Here is a 12,354-nt window from a genome sequence, read left to right on the forward strand (position 1 = left end):
CACCAAGACTATAAATAGCCCGGTCAGATAACTTCTAAGGAATTTTTGGCTGGACCAAATTTACCCTCATTCTAACTTGATCGTCGGAGGGTCCTCATCGGAAACACAGGTGAGACTTTGTGTAGGTCCGCCGCCGTCGCGCAAGAGGTGCCTTCCGTCTTCTTCTCCCAACAACCAACGGCTCCCTCGACACGTCTAGGGTGGTCACCCTCGAACCAAATTTGAACCACAACAATTGTTTTTTAAATAGACAAAGGACATTGGCTGGAATTTCGATGTGCCCCATGTGGAAAGAGTCAGACTATGTGGACCAAGCGGGACATTGTACGTACAATCATGTCAACATGTACCTCCGAACGTACAAGTGGGATATTCTTGGTGGGAAGTGGTAGATGCTACTTATCATACAAACATACCCTTACGCGCACCCTTTATCTCATCACACTATAAAATGCTATTTCAGAAGAGATAGCCACAGTGTACTGCACTTCATGATATATCCATTCAATTTATTGATTAAATATCATCATAATATATGTCCATAAAATTCATAATATTGATTTTTCCATGTAGGCTTTGGATACATATTTCTTATTTAGATTCAAAACTAACGGCAGAAAATATAACACTGATTCATGTAAATATCCATCCATCTAGCAATTCATTTATAGAGCTGATGGCTGCATAGGAGGGCATCACCCATGTCAGATTAGTTCTAGATACGGAAAATATCTATTTTAAAGGTGACTCGGCCACGGTGATCACTTGGATTCAGGGCCAGCACAGCCATGTTGACTGACACTTGCTGCTTCGGAATATCTGCAGGCTTGTGAGAGGGTTTGTTTTTTCCGGATCACACATATTTATCGGAAGGCGAATGGTGTTGCTGGCTAAGTTGCCTTCTATACACGCACCATTCAGGAGAGTATCAAGTCTGTTCCTTTTTCTCTCCGTTAATTTTTTTTTCCTGATCTTTCTGTATGTACTCATGTACGTCTGGTGTGAGTCGCTATTTTATAATTCTTTCTAGAATTAATGGAAGCAAACAGCAGTGCAAGCGGTGCATTTGACTTTTTTTCTATAGGCTTATGTAACATCAATATCTTAGAAATGATGTTTAATTCATTAAAATATTAATATTTATATGGTAAAATTTTTAAAATATTATATTAAACTAAGAAAAGAGGGAATGAAAAAACTTCATCCTAATCTAAGAATTCTCCATCATTTTAATTTGTCAATTAAAAAAAAACAGGATCCATCCATTATTAATTACGTCTCTTCCGTTCCTCAAGAAAACCGGTGCAGCAAGACACGCCATGAGCCGGTGACTCATGTCCCTCAGTGTCCAGAGCCTTTATCACCGCCGTCCATTTGTCTCACAAGGCTGGCCTCGCTCCAATCTCACCGTCCGTTGTTGTACCAAGACTCGCTCCCTGTCTCGGGCTTTGAGTACGCTCGTGATCTCTCCGGGCACCACCTGGCCGTTTCTTTCCGGGTCCATCCATGCCTGTCAAAAACTAACACCGAGGAGCGCAGTAGCAATATCTCAAATAATTGGAAAAAAATTAATTTATTTCTTACAAACGAACTAAACAGGAACCATTGAACCAATTCATTCACACATTTCATGATTTATTCACAAGTTGTTCGCAAATAATTTCAGACAACCCTTTCGAAAATGAGTCAAGCTTGAGCTTGGATTAAATCTATAGTAATTCTACTTGAGAAGCTTGATAATTTAAAGTATGTTTAAATCCAGTTAAACTTGAGTAGAGCATAGTTGAAGCTTGAGTTGTAGCTTTCTTCAGGCTTGGATCAAAACCGTGTTGGATGGCGGTAGCAGGGGAGGAGCAGGCTTCGTCATTAGGAGCTCAGACTTCAGGATGATTATAGCTTGTGGTTGTCAGATCTTCGATACCTCTGTCCTGGAGGTGAAGCTGAGAGCTGTCTGGACCGGCCTAAGATATATCTGACACGTGTTGCAGCTTAATACCTTAGTACTTAAGGGCGACTCAGCTACTATCATTGGATGGATCCAGCAAAATGTGGGAGGAGTGGGTGACTACCATCCACTCCTCAGAAATATTCAGGAGATGGAAAGGGGTGGAATAGCCTTGCAGGCCAAACATGTGTATCAAGAGGCCAACAGGGCAGCAAATTGGGTAGCTTCCTATGTGGCTAACCACTTTGAAAAGACCGATTAGGGGAGAGAGGGCTACTTGGTGCGTTTCGGAACTTGTTATCTTTTAATTTTTTTGGGTGTATTCGTATCAGCTATGTATGACACATACAGTTCAGTAAAAAAAAAAAATATGTTAGCATTTATTTGATTCAAAGATTAAATAATATATTAATTAATATTTTTATCTAATCCTCTATTATTTATACAATATATAATTTAAAATTATTTAAATCTTACTGAACAAAGCTTGGTTGATATGGGTCTTTTTTGAACTTGATTTGAATTAATTTTGAGCTTATCTTTCTAGTTTAAGCTTGATTTGTTTAATTTTGAATCGGGCTTGATTTGTGTTTTTCCAAATCCAAATCCAAATCCAAGCCCTAGTTGCATGGTTCATTTGGTAGCCCTATTTTTACCTCCTTAGTTCTTGTTTATAATATTAAGCAATGTAATTACTTTTTCTACTCATTAATCATCAGTCCAAATTTTTGATGAAATCATTTTTTAATTGAACAAAGCACCTACCAGGATATTGAAGTCCATGCTCGCCGCAAGTGAGTCTCACTCAAAGCTTTTATATCTAATATATGTGCGCATCAGCTTGTGTATAGCTCCATATTCATTCCATGAATCTTAAAATTAGTGTACTCAATTATTATTAAAATTTACTTGATGTACAACAAAAAAATAATTATTAAACTTTTCTATTTCTTATAATATGATAGAATATTATATTATATTTTAAGAACAACCTAAAAAGAATAAAATCGTACTTGATATAGAAATTTCCGAAGTTTCAGAACAAAGACTTGGCTTGCGCAAGATTCTCCATTTGCCATTTAGATATCGGTATCAATAACAATAATATTAATAAGGAGTTTCTGCTCAGTCACCTAGCCTGTACAGTATTTTCATTCATTATTTAAACATTGGTATTCATATATTAATCATCATTAAAGTTTATTATTTAATATATAACAAAAATTTAGCAGTTAAAGCATTGCATTTATTATGATTTAGTATATTATTATATTATATTTCAAAACAACAGAAAAAAGATGAATTATATGGTGTTAATGATACCGGTGGTATTAATGTTTGAAGTTTATACAAAATTCTTATTTCATTGGGTATAAACTAGTATCATTGAGTTCATTACTTAATATTCAATAAAATTTAATTATTAAAATATTTTATTTATTATAATTTTTTATATTATTATATTATATTTAAAAAATAGTTGAAAAAGAAAAAAAGAAAATAATTATTACGTCCGTATTATGTGGGTTCCATGTTAGTGACGTTCGGCAGTCGAGCTTAATCGTCGTACCAACATTGTTCTTGATCTCACCAAAGGCCTTCTTAACGCTCATTGGTCCTCGTGTACCATTCTCTCTCCTTCTCTCTCTGCCAAAAGAAAGAGTGAGAAAAAGAAGTGAGGCAAGGACGGAAGAATCCAAAGTCCCCCGTCACCGAAACCAAAGGGAAGCCAAAGCGCACCTCCAAAGATCCTCTGATTCCACGATGCCTCCGGCCAAACCCTAACCCCAACCCCCCATTCTTATTCCAATCTCCGTCACTCACTCTCCTACCCCCATGGCGGATCCCGGCGGCTGGCGATCCGCCCCCCGCCAGAAGAATTCCGGCCTCCGGCGGGCCTGGTGCTGCCCCTTCGGCGCCGCTCACCGCAGCCCCGACCGCCGGAGCTCCCCTCACTACCATCACCATGAACCCCCCTCTAAGCCTCCCCAGAAGCCACCGCCCTTCGCCGGTGGCTCCTTCCACGGCTCCCCTTCTCCCAGCAGCAAGCTCGCACTCGGCATCATCGACCCCCGGCGGATCCTCTCCCCCGGCCGGGTCTCCCCTATCGACTCCGACGCGCCCCTCGGCCAGCTGCCGGAGATCGCCGACGCCGCCTCGATCGCCAACGCGGCTGTGGAGTCGGAGCCGGAGAGCTTGGATCCGCTTCCAAAGGAGCGATCTTTGGTTCCGGAGAGGCCGGTGGCGGAGAATGGGGCTGGTTTGAAGGAGGGATCTTTGGATTTGAGGCTCAGCTTGAAGGGAAAGAACGGGAGGTGCTTGGTGTGGGAGCTGGATTCGGAGGTCCTGTGCGAGAGCAGTGCATTTTTTGCCTCCATGGTTCTGAACTCTGGCCAGAATGTCTCGGATGCTTTGGCTGATTGCCGGAAGATAGAGGTTACTGGTGTTGAGGATTTGGGTGTTTTCGGGGAGACAATAGAGCTGATGTACGAGAAGGATGCAACGAGGTGGCTCATGAAAGCCGGAATCTCCCGAGCCATTGACGTACTTGAGGTGATGATGCCATAATCTTCTATAAGTTATGATTGCTGAGATAGATTTATGAAAAGTTTGGTAAAGACGATTCTTAAACAAACTTAGTAGTAGTGCTACTAGCAGTTAATAAGATGCGGAATGTTTTAGGTTGTACAATGGGCGTCAAATATGAAAAGAGTTAAAGGAACCTTGTTTAATAGATCCTACACTTCTTGAGCTATTGAGAAAAATAAGGGGCTTTGTGCTTATAGAGGAGAGGTATGGGAAGGCGAAGAAGATAGGAGATAGAGGTAGATGGAGAATGCGGATTTCATTCTCAATTATGATTTCAACATCCCTAGAGTACATCTCTATCTGTAGGATTCAATGAACACTTATAGCGCTTTCCATCTACCACATTTAGCACAACTCGTAATATCCAGCTGCTACATTTATTACAACTCCTAAATACTAACACTGACAGTGGCATTTCTAGATTAGAGATATTTTTGGATATTTTTCTTCATGACAAGAAACACCAGCTTACAGTAAGGACCAACTTAGAATTGCACTTGATTATGACCCAAAATCAAGTTTACCTTCTAATTTTTCCATTGATCTTGACTTTGGGATGTGAGAAAAAGCTCTAAATGTGCAAAACAGTTCATGCTCAGGAGGGCTTTTTGAATATGTTGGTGGCTTGGCTATTGAATTTTGTGGAACTAAATTCAACTCCTTAACATGCTCGACTGAAGTTAAACCTGGTGTCAATGGGTTTGCTTGAATCACAAAATATCCGATGCTAATGCAAGTGCCAGTTTATTGTCTGGATGTGTTTACATTGGTTTTTATTGTGGCAAATTCATCAACTTCAATCAATAAGTTTCTTAACCAAATTGCCTGGCATACGCATGAAGTGAAAGCAACATACATCTGGCTGTTGTTTTTATGTCGATGTGAACATCTTCTGATGTAGTGCACAAAATTGTTTATTACTTATTTTATCATTTAAGTCTCCAGACCAATCACGGTCACAAATACAGCAAGTTTCAAATTATCAGAGTGAATTAACTAAGCTATTTAGTGTATCATATTTAGGGGGGAAAGAAAATCTTAGTGTGCAAAGCGAACTTGGCAATAGCTCTGTTGTTCACACCCCTCTTCTAAATGGAGGAGGTTTCAAATTCAGAACTCGGAGAGCTTCTAAGTATCTAGATCCTGGGTAATTCCACCTTGTGGGTCTTCCCTCCCTTTCCCTAAAAAAGATGGGCTATCTTTTATGCTGTGAATGTTTTTTGGCCTTGTGTAAGTGTTCCATGGTTGCTACCTCCATGTAGGAGCCCATCAGGCTTACTCCAAAAGAATGTCTGTTCTTCTGCATGTCAAGTAACATTGCCTTCCTATTAAACTACTAGAAAACACATGGAATTACCGTTTGTCTTTCTGTATGCTCTAATGACTTGGTACCATAGTCCACATATTTTTACCAGCCCTTTTTTTGAGAGAACATGTGTTTACCTGCTCGAAATCTTCTCAGTTTAAATTTCTTGAGAACTTTTTTCTGTGGCCCTTTAGTGATGTAAAAATTCCTTCATTAGTTTGCTTCACTTCCATGTCAAGATACTATAACACAGATGCCATTTCAAGCTCCTATGTCATTGCTTTCTTGAACTCATCATGTATACATTAAACTTTTTCCTGTGATTATCAATACTTCCAAAACAAATACACAAACAATATATCTCCATCTTCATTAAACTTAGAATATAGAATATGCTTTTAAAGGCACTTAGTGAAAATTGTTTTCTTGAAAAAATCTGTCAATTCAACTATTCCATGTGCTTTGTTCCTGTTTTAGGTCATACACAAGTTGAAACCATTTTAAGCCTAAAAATCAAGTGTAGGGGTGACGTCAGAGGATAACTTGATTTTGGGCCATATCAAATGAACCTATTCATGTGAGGTCTTCTAAATTGGACCTTAATCTAATGTAAATGCATGGTCTTATTATGAAGAAAAATCTCTAGAAATATCTCTCTAGAAATATTACAATCAACTAGTTATAATACGTGTGCAAATTTACATTGTTGCTAAAAATTTTAGATATAGGGTATGCTTTAGAAGGTTTAAGTGTGGATTAGGTGCTAATGTGCCATCTTCATGAAATATGTTTAAGATTGATTTGTTAAATTAAATGAGATGATGCAATTAAATGAGTTTGACCAAACCCAAAACATATGTGAAATTATCAAGATAATGGATTTAAATTTATATATTCTGAAGCACAAAGCTTTGGTGAAAAAACTGAAATTGTTGGATCAAGGATGTTTGGATCAAATTTCAGACTTTAACAAAAGCAGGGGAGGTGATGGAATCACAAATCAAAGCTGGATCGGTGAAAACACTATGTTAGCGAACTCAACTAACAATACGATGTGAAAGACACCAACTACGTGATGTTTGGTGATCATAACATAAAGAGATGTGAAGCACATCAAACAAAAAGAAAATGAGTTTGACCATGTCAAAAGGATCCCAAGAAATGAACCCAAGGCAAAAAATGACAGTGAAAGCAAAGGTAAACTACCTATGAAAAGTTCTAATATGGAAAAAAGATTTTGACATAAAAAGTAGCTTATGAGTTAATATATGGCTGTATTATCTGAGCCATTGCTTTGCTTCAGTGCATTGGTTGCAAGAAGAATCTTCACCATGATTTATCAGGCTAGATGTGCACATTTGTGCATGCTACAAGTCAGTTGGAATATCTACATCAAATCAAATTCAAGGGCCTTGTTTGTCCTATGATCCAAGTGGAAATTTGCTAAAGTCAAAGTATTGGTAAGGCAAATTACATATTCACCCCTTCGTCTAAACACTTGTGATGCTACTGGATAGAGCCATCATGTTATCTGTTGCAGTGACACCATTCTCATCTCTTCCCTTATCTCAACGACTTCCCACTAGCACAATAAAGGCTACTCTTACATGTCCAGTGAATGCTTGAGCTCAATGTGTTCAACTGCTCGTTCACCTTGTGCTGAAATATTACCAACAAATGGAAGCACACTCCCACATGCTGCTTGGAATCCTGCATTCCAAAAGCATTTTCCATGACACAATTCTGTGGGTTGACATAAAGCTTCCCAACATAAAGGCCTTTGTCCTGGTCCCCAAAATTCCATAGACTTGGACATCACTAGACATTGATTCTCTGGAGTTCCCTGAATTGTTTTTTTTTTTTCCTTGTAGTGAAACTTAGCTTGGCTTGCTTCTTAAGTGGTCCAGAGTCGTTAGACCATTGCATGATTGCTGCTTTTTGGGCATCACTACACAAGACTAAATAATATGATATTATTGGTGAATAAGAAATGAATTCGAAGAGGTAAGAAGATACAGAGGCAGAATTAAGAGTAAAAGAGGAGGGAAAACCAGAAATCACAAAATTCCGCCAAGATTCTTTGGTAGCTTGAAAACTACTCCAGCTAACAAAACTTTATGTATGTCCTAAGATGGACCTTCAATTGTTCAAATAACTCGTGTACTGAATTTTTTCCAAAAGTATACCTTGAATTGATTTTGACTCTTAAATCATCACCTTCAGTCAAATGCTTTAAAGTAACACGAACATATCTCAGAGAGAACTCTCTGCCTAGTCAAATATCGTCTGAACTTTTAGTTTTGAACTTGATTACAGTTGAGTTTGTCCTACATGCCCTTTGAAAGCTGCTTGTTACAATCTGGACAACGGTTGATTTTGGTTGTTGATACCATTGACTCATTGACAGAATGAGTGTACATAAACAAAATGTACAACAATAAAATCCATATAATTCCATCATGTCAAATGAAAATTGTGTTTCAAGTCCTCCCACCAGTCAACCCTATGATGTGTATGAATGTCTCTAGGTTCATTTCTATATCATAATTTTAGAATCCTGACATGATTGTAGATTCTTCTTTTACTCAATTTCTTTTTTTTTAATTTTCATTTGGCCTCATACAAGTAGATATACTGCCATCTCAACATTTTATTCATTGTAGTAATACCTCTCTCTGATAACATTTTGACATTCTAAGTGGCAAGATTAACACAATTCTATTCTGGAATATAATGTATCATGATACGCATATTTGGTATTGTCAGGTACTCTTCTTCCCTGTCATTGCTCAGATACACCATTGCAGATGTTGCTTCTAATGACCTCCCTAGCCGAAAATTCCTCTTTGATCAAGATCTGTAGCATACCACTTCCAAGGGGCGTCCACTACATTCAATTATAGGATCCAATTTTGTGAATTATTATCATTTTTATAGCAAGCTTATGGAAATCCAGAAATAAGTCTGTCTGTACTCAAAAACATATGTCTTGGTGGTCTTGATCAAGATAGGCACTTGGATAGGGAGGCCTGAAACAATCTGGTAGTTTTGGTCCAACATGTTATTGAGAACTTGTCAAATTTCATTTGTTGCCCTTCTTGCTTCTGAATAGCATTTCTTGAAATTATGATAATTTGTTGCCTAGTTGCTTTGCTTTTCTATTGTTGTTCTCTTTGGATCATATTTGGCATAATTTGATTTTTTTTTTTTTAAGGTATCTTCCACGATCATGTTTGACAGAGGTATCACATCATGTTTGAAGTATATCGAGGCTGTTCCATGGAGTGAGAAGGACGAGGAGAAGCTGAAGAGCTTGTTTGCAAGATACACATTCGATGAAGCAATTTCTCAAGATGTACTAGCCAGGTTATTCCCACGAGGTCCAAACCAGTCTGAAGTTCTAGCTCTGCAGCTCATACGGTCTGTTGCAAATGGAACTAATAGTAATGCAAGGAAGGAGATGCAGTTCTTTGTAAGTGGCCTCTTATCGAAAAGCTCAGTCTATCAAAAGGACCCCGCTGGTCTCAATAAGGAGAGCCTGTACAGCATCTGTCAATCTTGTTTGAACTCACTGGTGGAGCTCTTTGAAGAAGCCTCCAACTCTGGTCCGGTAAATCAGATGGCAATAACAAAAGCAACAAAGCCATTGATCGAGCGAGTCTCTAAGCAAGTGGAGAACATTAACTGGCTGCTAGAGATTCTTGTAGACAAGCAGATGGCAGAAGATTTTGTGTGCTTGTGGGCAAGCCAAGATGGATTGATCAGGATGCATGGCATGGCATCACCAATGGTGAGATACGAGCTCAGTCGCATCTCGGCGAGTCTGTTTATTGCACTAGGAAGGGGGAGGTTGCAGTGTGGGGGCAACATGAGATCCAGTGTCCTCAGGGCATGGTTTGGACCTATGTTGGTGGACTTCGGTTGGTTGCAGAGATGCTCAAAAGGGTTGGACATGAGGATGTTGGAGGAGAGCCTGGGCCAAGCTCTCCTTACCCTTCCATTGAAGCAGCAGCAGAGCTTTTTTGAGGAATGGTTTCGATGTTTCGTTTGCCATGGCACTGAATGTCCAAACCTGGGCAAGGCTTTTCAGGTATGGTGGCGAAGGTCATTTGCTGTAAGGTCCTCGGAACCGCACAGCCATGCTTCTTAAATCCTTTTAATATTTGGTTTGCTGTGTGGATGTAATACTAGTGTCGTTTTAAGATGATTAGAGGTGAATCATGTAATCATATTTTCTTAAAGCACCTATTTTCCCCTGCGTCTTCCTTCTCTCAAAAAGTGAAAGATGGCAATGCCACGCCCCAGAACTAAAAATGCGTGCCAAGTGATGTGGCAGCCTGCTGCATGCATGTAGGGGTAGGCCCCCTGAGCATGCAAGGTAAAAAGGAAAAATAAATACAACTAAACTAACAATAAGCCAACTACTCAGAGTATAATAATTTTTAGAACTAACTAAATTTTCAGAGGTTGAATTACAGGTCAATTCCAAAACAACTATAAGTTGCTGAACTACGGTTTAATCAATATAACCACTTTTTATTGTTTCAAGAGGCCTACCTGACTTCGAGAGTGTGATAGGCGTGAAATTTAGTAGTTGACTTGAGCTCTATATTCAATTCAAAGACTTTCACAATTTAGGAATGACTTGATTTGCCTCATCTGATTGGAACAAGCCTTTCTGAGCCTAGCACTAATAAAGATATTTCATACATCCCTTTAGTCAAACTTTGTCGTCAAACCCTCAAAAAATGGTAGGAAATACAATTGGTCGGAGAAGGCGGCCAAAGACAAGGCGACTAGGATCAACTATAGTGCAACAACTACATATCACCGAAAGGAGTTATGCTAAACCATGACATTAAGGAGGGTCCCAAATAAAATTGTAAAGGTAGAGCTAGTCCAACTAAGTCTAGGAGTTTGATCTAAGCTCTCTGTACAATCTCTACCCATCATAGCCAATACCCTGAGTGCTGAGAAAGAGAGAGAGAAGAATTGATAGCCTAGTAGGCAACTAATAACTATAACCAAAGAGATCAAGTATAGCAAAGTAAACTTTGAATAATTTATGTTTAACAAAGATAGGATTTCCATCCCAAACCTTATTTAGACCTATCCAAAATGACCAAATTGATCCACAATAAATTTGTTATTGCTTTGAAATAAAAGATCTGTTTATAAAGATAAATTCAGCTATAACAATCAATTATAAAATGGTGCTTCTTTGCGAAGAAAAAAAGCCATCATTTAAATTTGTCCCATTAAAATAGTAGATATAAAATAAAAAATAAGATATAGAAAGAGGATGAGAGTTCGATAATGGTTATCACAACATGTGAGAGAGAAAATCAGGAAAAGAAGAAGAAGGGCAAAGAACTCTTATATATCCGAGGATATGTTAAACTCTTAAAAAGTTTGTGAAACTCTTGCAAAACTCTTGGAAGTGTCCCAATGAAATATCTATGGAACAGAAAAAGACACACACATATATATGTAATATTTCTCTTGTAGTATTGCCTTTCAAAGCATAATATAGTCAAAAAAGAGCAGAATGCACTTCCTTCAATAAGTTCAACTTAGATCTCTCATAGAAAAATTTGAAACATGATAAAGTTTTTTTAGTCCTTTTTGCTTTCATGCCATTTATTTATACTAGTGAGGTCTAGTTCTCAAAATTCATGTTAAATTTCTCTTCTATTCCAAAAATAATTCTAAAATTAAAAAAAATTATGTTCGAGTAAAACTCATTGCAGAGTTAGATCTCAACTTCAATATGAATTTTATATCTTATTATATTGTCTAATTCCTTCTAGATTAGAACTTATGCCTAATTAAAGTATTATCGAAGAAAAAAAATTATAGTTTGTCTGGCTTGTTAATAATTGAGTCTTGGATATAACAGATCTTGCTCCCAAACCTTATTTAGACCTATCCCAAATGGCCAAATTGATCCACAATAAATTGTCGTTCCTCTTGAATTAAAAGATCTATCTATAAAAGATATATTCAGCTATAATAATCAATTATAAAATGGTGCTCCTTTGCAAAAAAAAAAAAAAAAATCGTCATGTAAATTTGTCCCATTAAAATAGTAGATATAAAATAAAAGGTTAAGATATAGAAAGAGGATGAGAGCTTGATAATAGTTACTACAACATGTGAGGAAGAAAAGTCAGAAAAAGAACAAGATGAAGGGAAAAGAACTCTTATATATCCAAGGATATTTTAAACTCTTAAGAAGTATGTGAAAGTCTTGGAAAGCTCAAAGAAAATCATATGGGGCGAGCACCAAAGAAGAAAATATGGGGCAAGCTTCTTAATTTGCCACAATTCCCTTAGTGCCTATTTTGAAGAAGGAATTCAAAAGTTAAAGACTTTTAGTACTGATGGAGTAATCGGATATATGATTAGGAAAAAACCAAAAAAAGAAAGGAAGTCGCATATGGCATCCTTTTTCTTTTTTATTTTCAAAACATGCTTTTTACTAGTACATATTGCACGACCCGATAATATACAC

General features: G+C 37.7%; 1 protein-coding gene across 1 annotated transcript; it reads left to right on the forward strand.

Annotated features, from left to right (window-relative positions):
* The first annotated feature begins 3,549 nt into the window (after positions 1–3,549).
* Positions 3,550–10,098, forward strand: LOC103723793 (BTB/POZ domain-containing protein At2g13690-like). Its single transcript, XM_039128318.3, has 2 exons — positions 3,550–4,498; positions 9,055–10,098. Exons 1-2 carry the CDS (start codon positions 3,782–3,784, stop codon positions 9,988–9,990), a joined length of 1,653 nt encoding a protein of 550 aa, XP_038984246.2. The 5' UTR covers positions 3,550–3,781; the 3' UTR covers positions 9,991–10,098.
* Positions 10,099–12,354: the final 2,256 nt, after the last annotated feature.

This window comes from Phoenix dactylifera, chromosome 11 (assembly GCF_051530095.1).
Source record: "Phoenix dactylifera cultivar Ajwa chromosome 11, Ajwa_hap1_PhDact_Kaust_v1.1, whole genome shotgun sequence".
Lineage (NCBI taxonomy): Eukaryota > Viridiplantae > Streptophyta > Magnoliopsida > Arecales > Arecaceae > Phoenix > Phoenix dactylifera.